Source organism: Punica granatum, chromosome 7 (assembly GCF_007655135.1).
Source record: "Punica granatum isolate Tunisia-2019 chromosome 7, ASM765513v2, whole genome shotgun sequence".
Taxonomy (NCBI): domain Eukaryota; kingdom Viridiplantae; phylum Streptophyta; class Magnoliopsida; order Myrtales; family Lythraceae; genus Punica; species Punica granatum.
In genome coordinates, this window is record NC_045133.1 from 23499935 (window position 1) to 23517905 (window position 17971).

A 17971-nucleotide genomic window follows, 5' to 3' on the forward strand; every position below is an offset into this window, starting at 1 on the left:
CAATAATAATTAATAGTATCTGCAATAATTTATGCTTTGGAAAATGTTTGAATGTAAATATTAATGTAGTGAATACAAAGGCCGATCAACCACGAGTTGAGGACTTACCCAAAAAACTTATGTGGAAGTTTGTCATAGCACTAATGGAAGACTCTCATTGCAGTAGTCCAAATTAATTAATATATAGATTTTTGCCAAATCAATAATAATTAATGATATTTGCAATCATTTATGCTTTGGGAAAATGTTCGAATGCAAATATTAAGGTAGCGAATACAAAGAACCGATCAACCATGAGCTATGGACTTATCCAAAATGCTTATGTGGAAGCTTGTCATCGAATGGAAGACTCTCATTGGAGTAGTCTAAATTAATTAATATATAGATATAGATAGTTAAAGTAATGCTGTATAATCTACCCAAAAAAAAAAGAGAATGTGTATCTGTCGATTAGGATATTTTATTTTTTGGGCAGCTCATAATGATGAAATGAATTTCAGGCCCATCATAGGAAAATGCCTCATTTGGGCCCCAAAATCATGTGGCCACTGGTTGAGAAGCCCAACAAGAATCGACCTAATCTCTACACCCAATAGTGCTCTATGGGACTTAATATTCATAGAGGATCCTGCTATTATTCTAGGAAAATCCTATGATATAAAGTGGCAGAAATAATCCATTTTTATCTATCCTCTTCTACGCTCATGAGTCTCCTTTATAACCATTATAAAAAATGTATTTGGAAAAAGTTATCGGAAGTGTTACTTCCTTGACGCAGTCCCGCACTTCTTTTTATTACTATCTTGCTTTCAACACAGAATCCTCATTCTAGGAGTACATCCAATATAAAACTGGTGTAATTTGATTTCTTGAACTCAAAAGTTTCCTAAACACACGAATAGCTATATATCAAAGTTCGACATACAAAGTAATGAACTAAAATACAGAAGACTAGAAATATAGAAATGGACATCGGAAAGGCCTAGGAAGAGCTTGCGTCGTTGAGATTGTGTTCATATGCTTAGTGAGTGTGTCAACATCGGACATCTGCATGCATGGTAGCTACATTTCCGTGTTGTAACCAGATATGCGATTCACCCAATGAGCCACAACTAATCCAATTCGAGCCGGGTCGGTTTATTAAGAGGTAAAACTCTTCCGGCGTAAATTTTTTTCATTCACAATACTCGAATTTAATACATTATTTAAGAGAAATAAGCGTTATACCGTTTGAATCAATTCACGTTAGACCTTAGTTGCATGATAGCCACATTTTTTTCCCCTTAGTTGCATGATAGCTACATTACTATTCGACATTTGAAAGAATCAATGCGTTATCTATTTGTTGCCTTTGATTTCTTCTTCGATCTACTCTGCTTTTGTAGATAGAAAGAGAACAAACAAAAAGAACAATAATATTTAAGGGGGCTCGTGGATTCCACACGCCTATCTTGGGTGACATTCCCACATGTTTGCACTAACTTCCAGTGAACAACACCCACTTGTCTCTCTCGTTTTCGATCATTCTTTTCCCTTCGGACCCTTTTTGGTGTCCTTTTCGCTTTCCCTAGTGCGTCTAATCCCCAATAAAATCTAATGATCGTGCGTGCATGCATTTGAGTCCACCAACGCTACAAGGAATCTTCCACGGAAAAATTCTACGGTCCAATCACTAAAAATAATAATATGGTGAGTTCATATATTAATTACATTTATTAACATGGATTGGTTCAATAATTATATTTTACTAAAAATTTAAGTAAATTTTTTTCTCAAAATTCGTATAATTTACTGATAAAATAAGTAAAGACTCTTTTAAAATCTGTGTAATTTACATTAATTACATAATTTGTCTCAATCGCTTTCTTAAAATACATGTTATTAATTCAAAGATTACTTTTTATATATATATGCACCATGATATCTGAAAACTAACGTGACCCGACTAATCCAATTTGAATTGAATTGGCCCACTTTGAGTAATTAACTCTGTATATACGATGTAATCATTTTAAAGCGATTGCATTTATATTTTAACCTCCCTTAAAAGAAAAGCAAAAAAGATAAAAGAGATAGAGTTGGACGAAATCAAATGTGTGTGTGTACATAGATATATGCAGAACGTACAAAATTTGACCACATAGATAGGACGTTAGATATTTGACTCATTTATCTCTACAAGTTAATAATATGGAGAATTGTTATTTGCCCAATGTGAATTGATCAACGTCCAACTCACATTGGGCAACCAAAGTGATTCATTGTGTGCATTGGTTTAGTTGTGAGGAGTGAAGGCAATGACATCGGAGGGCAAATCCTAGTCTTATGCGAACTAGACTAACCTAAGAAAATATTGTTAAATAGGAGCATTATGTTGACATATTTTGAAAGGAAAGTCGGGATGAAGAATTTTGGTATTACTTCTCACTCGACGTACTCGGTCCATGTGATTAAGTAAACAATATTTCTTCACGAAATGCGACGAGGCTCAAAAAAATATGATTATACGGTAATTAACATGAAATTCTTATTTGCAAATTCTGGGAATTGAAAACAAAATAAATAAATAAATAAATAAATAAATAAAAAGAAAAGAAAATTTAAAAAGAAAAAAAATGGAATAATCGAAAAGATGCTACGGCGTCAGCAAGTCCGGACGGACCATTATAGCGTTCTTCTCTTTGTCATCGATGATGATCGATCGCAGACCGACCGACTTGTCTGAGACAGGACTCCGACGTTTGAAGGGAGCACCCTACATTAGTCGCTGCCCACTGCCTCCGGAACGTCAATATTCCGGAGGGAAAGCGCCATGGCGTCCCCAACCCCACCAGGAGAACCTGAACACGATGTGCCCGACCGAAGCGACGAGGCGGACGCAGAGTCAAGCCACCTCTTGCCACCCGAAGCCAACCATCCGCCACCGCCGGACGATGATCGGGACGATCTCGCCTTCGAGCCCCACGAGAAGATCATGATCGTCGACATCGAGTCCGCCGACGAGACGGCGGTGCCGCCCTTCTCGTGGAGGAAGCTGTGGCTGTTCACGGGCCCGGGGCTCCTCATGAGCGTGGCGTTTCTCGACCCCGGGAACCTCGAGGGGGACCTCCAGGCGGGGGCGATCGCCGGGTACTCGCTGCTGTGGCTTCTGATGTGGGCCACCGCGATGGGGCTGCTGATTCAGATGCTGTCCGCCAGGGTCGGGGTGGCCACGGGCCGCCACCTCGCGGAGCTGTGCAGGGAGGAGTACCCGGGCTGGGCCGGGTTGGCCCTCTGGTTCATGGCGGAAGTGGCCCTGATCGGGGCGGACATACAGGAGGTGATAGGGAGCGCTATTGCCATCCAAATTCTGAGCAACGGTCACTTGCCCCTCTGGGCTGGGGTCCTAATCACCGCTTCTGATTGGTAAGTCAAAATCTTGGAATCCAGTCTTAGCTTAGGATTTCGATTTCTCTCTGTTGATGTTGTCTGTTCTGTACTGTTCATACTTGCACACTGCTCTCTGGGAGCTCAAGTTCAATGTTTTTTTTTTCGAAGTTTTGGAAGAAAGAAATTGCAATTTCCGAGCTCTCTCTTTTTCCATGATTCACCTCCGCATGAATTGATTTACGATTATGATTGAGGAGTTATTCCATGTGACCCTCGAAAATTTGGAAATCGAATGACAATAGTGTTTTATCGGCGGTAATGTTTCTCGGTCCTCAGTGAGCTAAGCTGTTGTTTCCATGAGAAGATTGCTTGCTGCGGATTTTCTTCTATAGAAATGATGGGGGCGTTCTGTTCTTGACAAGAAGTTTATTTTTCTTTGAATATGTTGTGTATGAACAGCTTCTTGTTTCTGTTTCTGGAGAACTATGGGGTGAGGAAGTTAGAAGCAGTTTTTGCATTTCTGATCGGGACCATGGCTCTTTCGTTTGCGTGGATGTTCGCTGACACGAAGCCCAGTGGGAAAGAACTTCTAATGGGTGAGACTGTCACAGATAATTCTTTCTACTTGTTTTCGTATTCTTAATCTGCCTTTTACTTGGGGATTTCATTGGGTAATCTCATTTTCCTCTGCCATATCCGTCTATTAGGTCTACTGGTTCCGAGACTTGGATCCAAAACAATTCGTCAGGCAGTGGGAGTCGTCGGTTGTGTGATAATGCCTCACAACGTTTTTCTCCATTCTGCCTTGGTCCAGTCTCGGAAGATCAACCCTGAGAAGAAGGGTCGGGTCCAAGAAGCAATAAATTACTACTCCATCGAGTCATCTTTCGCCCTTCTGGTCTCATTCATGATAAACCTGTTTGTAACTACCGTCTTTGCCAAGGGGTTCTATGGTACAAAACAGGCAAATACAATCGGGCTTGTAAATGCAGGGCAGTACCTTGAGGAGAAATATGGAGGCGGACTTCTTCTGATTCTTTATATATGGGGGATCGGATTATTGGCAGCAGGGCAGAGTAGTACGATCACAGGGACATATGCAGGGCAGTTTATTATGGGTGGATTCCTCAACCTTCGATTGAAGAAATGGCTCAGGGCTCTGATCACAAGAAGCTTTGCCATCTTGCCGACTATAGTCGTTGCCCTCGTGTTTAACAGATCCGAAGCTTCACTGGATGTTTTGAACGAGTGGCTCAATGTTCTTCAGTCTATGCAGATACCATTTGCCCTTATACCACTTCTTACCTTGGTGTCAAAGGAGCAGGTTATGGGTGTTTTCAAAATCGGTCCTGCACTTGAGGTAGAAACTCTTGAATTGCTTCAACATCTCGTAAATCTTCTTGTCATTAATTTCTTGTTGTGATTTCTTTTGGTTGTCACCATCGACCGTGCTAAATCGCAGTAGTCATGTCTCAGTTCAATAGCTTATCATCTGGAAAATGTTTTATCAAGCAAAATTTCTGAGAGTTTGTTTTGTGCCGTCAATCCTAAGTTGCTTCTTGCAGCTTGCAAGGAATGCAGCAATCTCTCCTTAAAACGACTTTACAAGGACGTAAAATCAGTAGAATTTTCTCTAACATACAATCATCTAAAATTGCTTCATAGCTTTTTGTACTGTGGGAGAAGTAAAAATCCAGCTTTACGAGTATGCTGCTTATTTTGTACCCTGCATTTTTCTGAAGTCTAGACAACGATTCGTGACTGACAATTGGTTTTCTGGTAGCTTTTCATTTACTGTGGGTTCTTTACGTGTATGTTGCAATTAAGGTTTATGCCATTTCCATTAACATTCTCGACACCAATCCCATGAAAAATGAGCTCATGTACGACATCCATATTGTGCAGAAAGCAGCGTGGGCAGTGGCTGCCCTGGTGATCGTGATCAATGGGTATCTTCTGCTTGATTTCTTCATCTCTGAGGTTGAGGGGATGCTGCTCGGGTTCCTTGTCTTCACAGGCACAGCAGCATATGCAGCATTCATGCTTTACCTCATTTCACATAGCGGCACCCTGAGTTGGCTCAACCTGATGTTACCCAAGTTCGGGAATTGAGTCCGAATCACTCGCAGTACATTTAAGATGAACTCTTACCTTTGCCCGGGATCTGATGTCTCCTCGTACAGGAAACGAGTAGAATCACTATACATCCAGCGTGAAGATCTTCATGAGGGCTGGCATTGCTGGATTAGTTCCGATGAAGAAATTGGAGGAACCAAGAGGCCCCTATGATCACCTCGTGTGCTGAGGACCCATGTCGTAGTCCTCCTTCAAACAGGACCTCCCTGCCCTCATCGGACGTAGCATTGGCTAGATGGGCCAGCAAGGTGACTGGTCGATCCATGTTGTCAAGGATGGTGTTTCATTCTATCTCATACGTCAGAATGCGTCAGACACTTTTTTATTTTTCTTTATGTACTTTCTTACTCATAAATAAGATCGATCTGTAGGACGGATTCAATCGTTGAATTCGGCAGAAATACGCCTCTTGAAGTGCGACGATGAACGATTAGTAAGATGGCTGGCTATATTCTTGTTCAAACTTTTTTCCTGATGACATTATTATTCAAATTAATTAACTTAGAAAGATGGTTCATTTTTTGCAACATTAAATGGGCGGTCAACATTGTTAAATTTCTCCCGCTCTTGGATGATCTAATAATTACATTTTTCTTTTTCCGAATTTATTACTAATATGTATCGAGCAATTACTATTTATATAAAATTTGCCTTTCTAAACGTTCTCACCTGTACATATCTATATATAACTAAAATCAACTTGTATATAACTAAAATTAACTTGAGTGCGTAATAAATGTAATTGGGTGCACAATAAATGCTTAAATTTTTTTTACAAAATATGGAAAGAGAAAACTGAAAAACAAAGATAAGAATTTTAAATTTTTAATAAATGCAATTAATGTATCTAAATCTCCTACTCACTATATAATAATTAAAAGAAAACTAACATAATATGAAAAAAAATTAAAAAACAAAGAATAATAATTAAAATATTTAATAAATGCAATTAAATGTACATAAATCTCTTACTAAAATACAATTAAGAGAAAACTTTTTTGTAATTTCTTAAATATATATAAGTGATAAATGTATATAAATAGTTAACTTAATGTGACATTCATAAAATTGAGAATAACGTATGGAAATTGATATAAAAATTTTGATATTCTTACATAAATTAATGAAACATATGTATAATTTATCATAAAAACTAAACATATATATGGATGAGCATATTGAAAAGTAAAACTTAACGTGTTAAAAATAAGAATCATGAATCATAGAAATGATTACATTTTAATAAATTCTAAAACAATAAGAAATATATAAAAATATATATACAAAATATAGTTAATATACATATATAAATATATATATATATAATGTCTCAATATATTGAATAGTAATAATCCTTACCCACAAAGAGAGATTATATAAATTTAAAAAAATAATATTATATATAATAATAACGAAGGAAGATTTCATAAATTTAAAAAATAATATAAAAGAATAAAATATATAATTATATATAACACAAACTAAAATTGTGAAAGAAATTAAGTAAATTTATAGGACATAATAATAACGTTTTTTTGTTGAATGATAATTGAATTATTCAAAAGCATTCATACAATTTTATTGAAAATTATTTTTGAAAATTGATTGTTGAGAAATTTTATTTTTAATAATAATAATAATAATACTAATAAGTAAATTAATATATTAAACTGTGATAATTATTAATGGGATTGAACACTAGTATACATGGAAATTGACAATGTGGTATTGGCACGAAAGATAAAACATGGGAATTAAATATTTTCACTTTTTTTATATGCGACAATGGGAAATTATTTTGGAACAGTTCCATTGAGTATTTATATATACAAGGAAATTGACAATGTGGTAATCACTAAAATTTTCTCAAACTTTTTAGTGTTTTTGATTTGATTTTCCGGTAACTATTATTTGATAAATTATTTAATTTACAAGTATATATTTTCTTAAGCAGCGATTACATCTACGTAATTTCTTAAAATATATTTTTGATTTTTTTATATATTTAAATAAATATTTTGAGATGAGATGTGATTATGTATATAAAAAAAATTTAAGATTTTTTATCTTCTTTCAAATAAATACTCTTTTGCCTAGAAGTGATCGCATATATATAATATATTTTGTCGATCCATCAACGGAGATTGTAATCAGATTGGAAAAGGAAGATCACACCGACGAACTATAATTGATTTGGTTATTTGACATTATTGTTTCTTGTAGACGCCACTCTCCTCTTTCTTTTTCCACTTTTTGTTTCTTTTTTTTGTTTTTTACTTTATACTTTCTTTGACAAAATATATTTAATTACCTTTTATTAAAAAACAATAAGATCAAAAATCTCTAGAATGTATATCGGACTTTATCTAGAAGTAATTTTTTGGTATATAATTTATGTCATTTAAATAATATGTAAATATTTTGTGCATAGCACGGGCATGTCTCTATTATATATACAAAAAATAAAATAATTTATAATATGTATAAGTGTCTATTAAGGGAAAAGTGAAAAAGTTAAGGGTAGGGATAAAAACTAAAACAAATAAAAAGATTATGTATAAATTGAATTTCATATCTTCTATTTATCTAGGGTATTTAGAACATTGAACTTAAAAGGAAATATATCATTTTTTGAGGAATTTTTATAAAATAAAATAAAATAAAAGATCAATTAAATATTAGGAATTGAAAAGTTAATTAATGTGGAGCTTAGAGTTTGGTAATCTCGATTGGACAGTATGTATATGTGGTGCGCTTCGGCTTTTATGTATTATAATTCATTTATCGAATTCTGGAGTTTCCGTGAGATTTTAATGAACTGTTTGATCACACTTCTACTCGCAAATATAATTGAAAAGAATAAAAAATAATGATTTTCTTATCCAAATAATAATAATAATAATAATTTGAAATAAGAAATGAAAATAAGAAAATAAGATATCAGGGTTAGTCGGGGCTCAATTGAGTTTTCGGATACAAGGGTTCGCACCAAAAATAAAAAAGGAGAAAAAAAAAGTCGAGATTTTCCCCCAACTTAATCTTCCCCTATACGTTTGTTTATGTTTTTCACATCAACAGAATTATTGTTGGTTAGTAACTAATAAAGACAACTCTTTTTTCGATGAATCGTGGAGCCAGAGTCCCCAAAAAAAAAATTAGAAACGACAGAGGCAAGGTATGGAGATAATGTCACCTGAAAACATTAAGGTCCTAAGGCATTAGGAATCGAAGAGAAAAAATTGTATGCTTGTGAAGAGAGAACTCTCCCAGCAAGCCAATTTGCACATCGATCCATTATCTTTCTTTGCAATTCATTAAATAAAAACTTGCCACAGTGATTTCTGTTTCATCTCTCTCATTAAAATTAACAGAAATATACTAGGTGTTCATGTTCTATTAAATTTTTGTTGGTTAGTATCGGGCCATCATCATATTACTTGGAACAACTCCAAACTACAATGTCAGGGGAAGTCGTGTCGCGTTCCATTAAATTTCAATTGCATAAGATGAAAGAACATATGCATTTTCTTCGATTAATTTCTTACAGCTTAAGTCTATTTTCCTTCTATTTTTCATTGGTTTTTACATTATTTTGCAGGAAAAAAATAATAAAATGGGACAAGGAAGAACCTCTCCGCACATTAACTTCCTGCGGCACGATTTCTTAGAGTCCAAGGAACACCAATCAAATAGGAAACTGTTTCCAATTTCATCATAATTCGTTTATGATTAATCTTCTCGGAACAATATATACCATAAGCGATATGACTCTTAACTATGAGATCAAGCGGTCCTTGTTTGTAAAGAACTTCAAATTCGAAACCAATTCTTCTTGATCATTTTTTCAGCGGGTTCGATAAGATATATATATTTGTTTTGGTGTTATAGGTATCAAATTTGAACCTACAGATAGACGATTTACAATATATATAGATAGATTGCAGTACACATTTGAAATTTGATATATTACTATTGATTAATAATTCACGAACTGCACGTAAGATTACTTCCGTATGACTTGATATAGAATCTCTCTCTTGATCTCTCGAACTTGATCAAATCTTACAAGTACTCGTGAATATTTCCTAAAATCAAGTAAAATTGCATTCGCGAATCTATCTTTAAAAGACATATCACACGTCTCGCTCTCTCATTCTACTCGTATCACTGAGTCAACCCTATTTCTTTGGTCGGCCTACTCGCGAGAATTAAATCTGGAAATAATATCTCTACCAGCAGAAACAGAATCCCCACCTCCCCTATATATATATATGACCTCGCCCGCCTTCCCTTTATATCACCAAACCCTCACCCTCCCTTCTCTCTCAGACTACCCTCTTCATCTCACCTCTCTAATCTATTCGGTCCATGGAAGAAGAGAAGAATCCACCCACTGGTGGCAGTCCGGCTAGAGATGAGTCGGATGAGGTGCGACGACAGGCCAAGGAGATGCTCCATTATTACCTCTATATGGCTGAGGTTTCGAATCAGCAGCAGCCGCCGCTCGAGGAGGCCTTTGCTAATATGAGTGTCAATGATATTTATATTAATCACACCTCCTACGGGATGTTCGACCGTGAGAATCGCACCTCCCAGCGTTATCCGGGGCTCAACGGTGAGAATCTTGCGGACTTGTCAAACATCGGGGGTTTCCCCTTGGGAGGTTCTGCCGTTGCGCGGGACGCTGCCATTGGCTATGATTCGTATCTGGCTCTCAGCGGGTTCCAGGACCCGAGCCAACTGAGCCGTCACAGCCACCAGTTACCACCATCGCCCTTCCTCTCTGGCCTCTCAAGTGGTTCCTCGGGGAGGAACTGGAACCGGTGCCCCTATCCCGTCAGCCTATGCGAGAATTCCCTCGACTTTGCTGCCCGTGCCACCGATCCCAAGATCACGCGGGAGCTGCAGAACAGCATCAAATTTATGAGCCGGTGCCCGTACCCAGTCAGCCTATGTGAGGATCCTCTCGACCTTGTCGCCAGTGCTACTGATCCCAGGACTGCGAGGGAGCTGCAGAACAGCATCAAGCATATGAGCCGGGCCGAGATAGACCGTCTGTTCTCGGCATTCAAGAACAAGATTGAGAAGATGATGACTCACACATCCGCAAACTTTGTCTCCCTGTCCCTCATAGAATTCTTGACTGCAAACCAGATAGGCGAGATCGTCCACAGGCTGTGCAGAAACAGCGACGTTCTATGTCGAATTTGCCTCAATACTCATGGGTGCGTACGACCATAACTGGTCCTCAATAACCCTATGTCAGTCAATAATTTGTTTGATATGCTTGTTAGGGTTTAATGGGCTGGTTATTTCTTGGAACGGTGCAGGATGAGGGCAATGCAGAAGCTGTTGGAGAGGATAACAGTGCCGTCCCAGAAGGATGCGCTGACGGCGGCTCTCAGGCCCTACACGGTGCAATTGCTAAAGAGCGATGGTGGCCGGCATGTTATCATGTGCTGTTTGCAGAATTTTTCCGATGAGGAAAACAAGGTAATCTACAATATAATATTTTTTCTGTTTTTATATAAAATATCGGACTTGGTTTCGATTTGATTCATGAAAATCTCCATGCTGGTTCTGTTATTGGTTAATAAGAACGATCATAGCAAAAGATTAGGGCTATGAGATCGGAAGCATATCTCCTTAAAATCTAGTTTGTTGAGACTGAATAATATTTCAAATTCATCATCCATTGACATTATCTAGTGAAAGAATTTAATGGATAATTCGAATTTCAATTATAAAAATATAAACCGAAAATATTGTCAAAATAATATCAAGATTCGTTGCCTCCTCTTTGCATTAAGCTTCGGCCCTTTTCCACCGAAAAATAACAGATTAAGCCAAAAAATATTTATATTAGTGCAGATATCATCATTACCTTTATCAATATCATTATTATTAGTTTTTGTAATTTAAATATTGCACTACTCAAAAATGTATTACAATGTATAAATTTATAGTCCATGCGCTATTTAGCCCACCCTGCACGGCTATTAACCATTTAACAATTATCATCTTGTAAGGTTTCATTTGGTTGAAAAACAACGAAAAAATGTATCGCTGTTCGTCACGATGAAGGCCAAATGGGGAATTGATCAATAAAGTTGTACACTTCTTGTTTGTTTACAGCTGATTTTGGGAGAGATGGCGAACAACTGTTGTCAAATAGGATCAACCAAAAGTGGATACTTCGTGCTGTGTGATACCGTTAGCAAATACAATGGCAGGCGGCACGAACATGCTGTGTTGAGTAGCATTGCAGCAAATGCCCTGCAACTCTCCTTCGACCAGTTCGGGTTGGTGATCGCCCTTAATTTTACCATTCGACGTATTCTTAGTTTTTGCTTCCACAGTACTGTTTTCTCTGCTGGTTCGTATGAGCAACGTCACAATATCCACTCTTGGTTTATGCAGGAATTTTGTGGTTCAATCGTTGCTCAATCTGGGGCTCCCGTATTTCAATTTCAAAATCCTAGATGAGCTCCGCGGGCAATACTTCAGCCTCTCCCTCAACAAGTTCGGCAGCCACGTGATGGAGAAGTGCCTAGCAAATGCTCCGAGCGTTCAGCAACTCGAGCAGATCATCCATGAGCTGCTCAACAGGCCCGGCTCCTCCAGTCTGTTCCTGGATGAGTACGGGAACTATGTGATGCAAGCTGCGCTGGTAGAATCCAAGGTCAGAAATTCCCTTGCATTTTTCTACCGCTTCGTTCGTGTATTTTTCTGTTCGGAATTAAAAGGAGCACAATAATTGAACTTACGACCTTGGTCCTAACGTGGAGCAAAGAATAGCGAAAAGTTTGTAAATGTCACGTGACTAAAACCGTCCCTTAATGCCCCACTAAACGATAGGGCTTTCCAAGCTGTTCCTTACAACTAAATAAATCTCGGATTCATTGCAGGATAAGAGCTGGCCAATCCACCAAAAGCTGCTGGAGCGTTTGAGGCTGAGCGCAGGCAAGCTACGCACCACTAACTTTGGGAAGCAGCTTCTGAAGCATCTTCCCAGGAACAGCATCCCCATCATCCCCTCCTACTACTACTGATCAGCCTGACATGGAGATCAACTTAGGACAGAGAAACACACACTATATCTATCCCTCGATCCTTATGGTGGTGTTTATTGTCTTTGGTCGTCTGGCTATCCTTTAATTTACTGCTCTGTAGGTGTTCTCTTTGTGTTCTGTCTAGGTTTTGCTGTCCATCACCGTGTCTTATCTAGGTTTGCTGTCCATTCATGTGTTGACGTTGTTAATGTGGGGTATGAAATTTACCGCTTCTAGGGCGTGCCTAGGAGGGTCAGTGGGCGTGCTTCATGGCAGTACCATCCGGTTGTTGTGTGTGATCTAAATTCGGGGTTCTTGGTATCATGTGGAGGGGATGTTTTATGCAGACATCTCTTGTAACCTCAAACAAAGGTTCAATAATAATGCACGCTGTTTGTTATATTCTTCCGCTTCCGCTTCTCTCTTCTTCCTTGATAACAAGTACTTCATGGTTTCGATGAGAAATGATCAATCCTATATATCTCACAGTAGTCGCAATCCCATATAGACTCGTACAAAAGTTCATGGGCACTCTTTTTCCATTATTTGATGGATGAACATAATTATCATTATATATTCTGTATATACATTTCTTTCTCGTAGAAATCTGTCTAATTCCAACTTGCATGAGGACTCGTGAATCATATAATGATGCTTAGTGTACTCATATATCACGGGAGATATTACATATTTTTCATTATGGATGGATAAGAAGACGAAAATTTTATGAGATTCTGCTGAATAAGTATTCTCGAAACACTTTTTTATGTCTAACCTAATTTGGTTAAGGTTAATAAACTTTCTAAATGAGAATTTTAGGGTCCATGACAAGGTGCCATATATTATCTTCTCAATTACAAGCTTGATAATGATAACTCTTGTAATATATATAAATAAAAATAAATAAATTATTGGATAGAAATTTGGACAAATAAATATTGACCCATGCCCCATTTATATAAGTAAAGACCCATATAATGAAACAGCCCAAAACTAACGGATGAAGCCCTTGAAGGCCCAAAGAGGACCCAGTACGCGGTCCTAACCCAGCAAATGAAAAGCTGCTTTTTCTTTCTTTTTTTTTAGGCGCTCGAATTAATCATAGTATTGGCAAAAATGTGGATAACAGTATAGAGAACAGACATTCTTCAAATGTGATCATGACCAAGTGAAACTTCAGTTCGAGCCTGCACAAGAGAAGTACATAAAATAAAATGGCTTAATCTCGGGTATTCACTTAAAAAGATAGTTAGGAATAGGTGTTTTTGTTCTAGTATTCAAGATTCATTTTTTTTTATTATAAGAATGGTTCATGACCTAATACAAAGAAGTAAAAATTTTATATATCTAATAAAGAGGCACAGGTAATCTCACATAAGTGTCAAACTTGGAACATCTTAGTTATTAGGCGAAAGCGTGTGTTACTATCCTATACTATTTTTGGTATATACTTGGGCTCTAAGAGAAAGGAGATATACGAAAAATTACCAACTTGACCATATCCAAATGTCTTGTTTGGTTATTAGCTAAAAATCCCCATTTGGAGGAGAGTAATGGATTGTTAGTTTGGACTATTTGAAAATTTTAGTTGGGAAATGTACTGTTAGGTTCCAATATGCTTGGTGGAATCTGGCATATTAACCAAACCTTTTGTATGGGCCCCTCGCGCACTTGTATGTGCTTGTATCATTACTCGTTACCTTGTCTAGCTCAATAATATCGCTTATTCTAGTAAATTTTATAGATTTACTTGATCAGAAGTTTCTCAAGCTCAGGCATTTGCTATTTTAGTTACAGGCCAATGTCTTGGGGCTAATGCGGGATCCACTCAAGGACTTAGTGATTTGGGTAAATAACTAATGCATCCTAGTGAATATCCAATGCATTCTCCGATAGGAAAAGTTATTTTTTGAGAGAAAACTATGCAATTTTAGTATTTGCATGCTTCTTGAACTATGTTTGTTTTTTTAGATAATAATTCAACTCTACCAAACTCAACTCTATTCTTTTTCAAATTCAACAATATAATCATTACTATTTTGTTTTTTTTCTTCCAATTAATAATAATTTATCACTCATACTTTTTCCTAATTAATTTTTTAATAAGAAATTCTCATTCTACTTTCACACATATATATATATGTATATATTCTTACACATCAATATATTTGTCAACACTTATAATCATAGAACGAAATCAAGTTGAGTTGGATCATAATCCAACTCGAAAATCAAACGCAAGCTTATAATGCACACATCAATGTGAGTCCAACGGGCTCCTGAATGACCAAATTCACCTTTTGATTCAACATAACTGACTTGAAATTCTAACTGACCAAATTCACTTTTCAGCTCGTATTGATTTGATACTAACTGGTATGAAGGCCTTCTGTTGCTCACTCAATTGTGCAGCTTTTTGTAAGTATGGAGATAGAAAATCTTCATATATTTCAAAACAATCATAACCAATTCTTCCATTCCATCTATATCAACTTATTCTAGAGTTACACATACTGGCAAAGGACGTGCATGTGCAGACTATGCTAAAATTAAAAAAAATAAAAATCCATATTTTGAAAGAAAAATAATATTATATGAAATAATTTAAGGCAAATCAAGACATGGCAAATTACCAAAGAAGAACTGAACCATCAAATATACACTCTTGCTTTATATAAGTAATAGTACGCTTATATAAAATGATGTGGCATTTATGCAGTAATTATCCCGAAGCTGGATTGATCCAACCACCTTACTTACGAGCCCATTGATTGATGTGGATCAAACCTGAGCGCTATCCATTATCTAACTACAATTTAATAAGACGAGATTAGAACGCCACCTAACAAAAAAAGACAACTGAGTTGCCGACGAGTCAAACCAAAGGTTGCCGAAATGACCATAACACCCTCCCCACAGTTTCTGGATCGGACCCGTCACATGTGTTAACCGCGCCGAAACAGAGCACAACAGCCATAGCTCTCTTGCCTTGTCATCTTCCTCCCTCTCGCGGAATCGCATCTACTGTCCGACGCTGGAACATCATCGACACTCGTGAAAGGTCTCAATTTTGCTCGGTTTATTAAAGACCAACCGGTGCGTCGTGTTCTTCTCCTAATCTTCCTCAACCCACATCTACCGGTCTCTCTTTCTCTCTCTATAGAGTCTTTCAATTTGGTGCCTTCTATCGTGTTGTCGGAGTTCTTGTCGAATCCTCCTGCTATCTCTGATCGGAGCCCAGAATGAGCTGGTGGTGGGCCGGAGCTATCGGCGCTGCAAAGGTAAGAAATTTATCTCCTTTCCCATTCTCTGCCATACCCATTTCAGGAATAGAATCGGGCTCGAGATCGGTTATTGTCAGCTCTTCTTAGTTTCGTGTCTCGTCGGATTCAATCCGCAATTGGGTCTTGATTACTGGGGTAGAAATGATTGGGAATCGGTTAGGTTTGCGGAGATTTTGTTGGTTCTTGAAAAGGAATTGGAATTCGATGCTCAATTATTGTTAATGGGTTTTGCAGAAGAAGTTCGAGGAGGATGATGCTCCGAAGAGCTTCCAGAGCGTGGGGCTGGTGGTGGGCGTGACGGGGATAGTCGGGAACAGCCTCGCGGAGATCCTCCCGCTCGCGGACACCCCCGGCGGCCCGTGGAAGGTCTATGGCGTGGCCCGCAGACCCCGCCCCAGCTGGAACGCTGACCACCCGGTCGAGTACATCCAGTGCGACATCTCCGATCCCCAGGATGCTGAGTCGAAGCTCTCCGTCCTCACCGACGTGACCCACATCTTCTATGTCACGTGGACCAACCTGATTGCTGAGGTCGAGAACTGCGAGGTGAACGGGAGGATGCTGAGGAATGTGCTGAGGGCTGTGCTTCCAAACGCGCCGAACCTCTGTCATGTGTGCCTCCAGACGGGGCAGAAGCACTATATTGGCAACTTTGAAGACATGGCCACGGGCAAAGTGCGTCCCCACGAACCACCTTACACGGAGGACCTGCCCAGGCTGGACTGCCCGAACTTCTACTATACCCTTGAGGACATCCTTTATGAGGAGGTTGCGAAGAAGGATGGGGTCTCGTGGTCGGTCCACCGCCCGCCTGTGATCTTCGGGTTCTCACCCTACAGCCTCATGAACATGGTCGGATCCCTTTGCGTGTACGCTGCAATCTGCAAGCACGAGGGTACCCCATTGAAATTCCCAGGGACTAAGGAGACGTGGGAATGCTACTGTATAGCTGGGGATGCGGACCTCATCGCCGAGCAGCAGATTTGGGCTGCAGTGGACCCATATGCGCGGAACGAGGCCTTCAACTGCAGCAATGGCGACGTGTTCAGGTGGAAGCACTTCTGGAAGGTCCTGGCGGAGCAGTTTGGGATTGAGGAGTACGGGTTCTACAAGAAGGAAGGGAAGCTGGGACTCGAGGAGGCGATGAAAGGGAAGGAAAAGGTGTGGGAGGAGATCGTAAGGGAGAACCAGCTGCAGCCCACGAAGCTGGAGGAGGTGGGGATCTGGTGGTTCGTGGATTTGGTGTTGAGCGGGGACGCGGGGCTGGACAGCATGAACAAGAGCAAGGAGCACGGGTTCTTGGGGTTCCGGAACTCGAGGAACTCCTTCATTTACTGGATCGATAAGGTGAAGGGCTACAAGATTGTGCCTGGAGCTTAGGTTGTGTCGAGGAAGGCTCCGAGAGTGAGATGGAATGATGGTAGATCAAATTGTTATGATCTGTTGTAATAATGAATAAACATCACATTCCCTATTTACCATTAGAGTTGGATTGGCCATTGTATTCTGTTTTCTTCAAACGTTCATATGGGATTCCTGATTGTGCTTTCTTTGTGGAGAGAGAGCTCTTTTTGGATCTTTTTCGCATTGGCCTGTTGGAGATTTTGAAGCAAAGCAACTTTCCTTTTGTTCTTTAATCTTTTTGCGGAGGATAAAAGCGATCGGGCTACTACTCTGGTCTATTTAAGCGATCAGTGTTGATTGGCGTGAACTGAGGCTTCGAAAAGTTGATTGGCGTGAGCTGAGGCTTCAAAAAGTTGATCTAACAATAGAACTTTCCAAACTCATAGCTGTTGTTTTGTCGATTTTGCCTGCTTTCCGGTTTTGCATTTGGTAACTAAATAGGGCGGCGACCGTAGATCCGCCATAATTGCCATTGTCTGAGACATCTAATGAAAGATTCGCCGGAGTTCCCGATACAATTATCTCAAATAGAGGGCATCATACTACTATCTACTGACTATCACTATGCGGCATAAGGATTCACTGTCTGTCGAATGAAATGAACATGTAGCTTGGAAAATTTGGTCTAGTGATGAGTAAGCATGACTGCAATGAGGAAAATAAGGAAGATCTTGAAAAATAGTGGATTCTCGCTCGAGAAAGCTCATCAAGAACAACCAATTGACC

General features: G+C 38.7%; 4 protein-coding genes across 4 annotated transcripts; all 4 read left to right on the plus strand.

Moving 5' to 3' along the window:
* The first annotated feature begins 2664 nt into the window (after nucleotides 1-2664).
* Nucleotides 2665-6009, plus strand: LOC116214813 (metal transporter Nramp2-like). The gene is made up of 4 exons (XM_031550289.1): nucleotides 2665-3405; nucleotides 3829-3965; nucleotides 4077-4729; nucleotides 5275-6009. Exons 1-4 carry the CDS (start codon nucleotides 2813-2815, stop codon nucleotides 5479-5481), a joined length of 1590 nt encoding a protein of 529 aa, XP_031406149.1. The 5' UTR covers nucleotides 2665-2812; the 3' UTR covers nucleotides 5482-6009.
* Nucleotides 6010-9873: 3864 nt separating this feature from the next.
* LOC116214519 lies at nucleotides 9874-11133 on the plus strand. The gene is made up of 3 exons (XM_031549916.1): nucleotides 9874-10730; nucleotides 10836-10998; nucleotides 11104-11133. The coding sequence occupies exons 1-3, from the start codon at nucleotides 9874-9876 to the stop codon at nucleotides 11131-11133; spliced, it is 1050 nt and encodes a 349-aa protein (XP_031405776.1).
* Nucleotides 11134-11618: 485 nt separating this feature from the next.
* On the plus strand, nucleotides 11619-12557 carry LOC116214520 (pumilio homolog 12-like). Its single transcript, XM_031549917.1, has 3 exons — nucleotides 11619-11807; nucleotides 11926-12187; nucleotides 12414-12557. The coding sequence occupies exons 1-3, from the start codon at nucleotides 11656-11658 to the stop codon at nucleotides 12555-12557; spliced, it is 558 nt and encodes a 185-aa protein (XP_031405777.1). The 5' UTR covers nucleotides 11619-11655.
* Nucleotides 12558-15517: 2960 nt separating this feature from the next.
* Nucleotides 15518-17422, plus strand: LOC116214056 (3-oxo-Delta(4,5)-steroid 5-beta-reductase). Its single transcript, XM_031549298.1, has 2 exons — nucleotides 15518-15838; nucleotides 16076-17422. Exons 1-2 carry the CDS (start codon nucleotides 15800-15802, stop codon nucleotides 17219-17221), a joined length of 1185 nt encoding a protein of 394 aa, XP_031405158.1. The 5' UTR covers nucleotides 15518-15799; the 3' UTR covers nucleotides 17222-17422.
* The last annotated feature ends 549 nt before the right edge of the window (nucleotides 17423-17971 follow it).

Bases quoted from the DNA above. Each gene is read 5' to 3' on its own strand.
- LOC116214813 (XM_031550289.1), top strand. From the start codon at position 2,813: ATGGCGTCCCCAACCCCACCAGGAGAACCTGAACACGATGTGCCCGAC. The intron at 3,406-3,828 runs GTAAGTCAAAAT...GTGTATGAACAG, and splicing joins CTAATCACCGCTTCTGATTG to CTTCTTGTTTCTGTTTCTGG. The intron at 4,730-5,274 runs GTAGAAACTCTT...CATATTGTGCAG, and splicing joins AAATCGGTCCTGCACTTGAG to AAAGCAGCGTGGGCAGTGGC.
- LOC116214519 (XM_031549916.1), top strand. From the start codon at position 9,874: ATGGAAGAAGAGAAGAATCCACCCACTGGTGGCAGTCCGGCTAGAGAT. The intron at 10,731-10,835 runs GTGCGTACGACC...GGAACGGTGCAG, and splicing joins ATTTGCCTCAATACTCATGG to GATGAGGGCAATGCAGAAGC. The intron at 10,999-11,103 runs GTAATCTACAAT...TTGGTTAATAAG, and splicing joins TTTCCGATGAGGAAAACAAG to AACGATCATAGCAAAAGATT.
- LOC116214520 (XM_031549917.1), top strand. From the start codon at position 11,656: ATGGCGAACAACTGTTGTCAAATAGGATCAACCAAAAGTGGATACTTC. The intron at 11,808-11,925 runs GTTGGTGATCGC...TGGTTTATGCAG, and splicing joins CTCTCCTTCGACCAGTTCGG to GAATTTTGTGGTTCAATCGT. The intron at 12,188-12,413 runs GTCAGAAATTCC...GATTCATTGCAG, and splicing joins CTGCGCTGGTAGAATCCAAG to GATAAGAGCTGGCCAATCCA.
- LOC116214056 (XM_031549298.1), top strand. From the start codon at position 15,800: ATGAGCTGGTGGTGGGCCGGAGCTATCGGCGCTGCAAAG. The intron at 15,839-16,075 runs GTAAGAAATTTA...TGGGTTTTGCAG, and splicing joins GAGCTATCGGCGCTGCAAAG to AAGAAGTTCGAGGAGGATGA.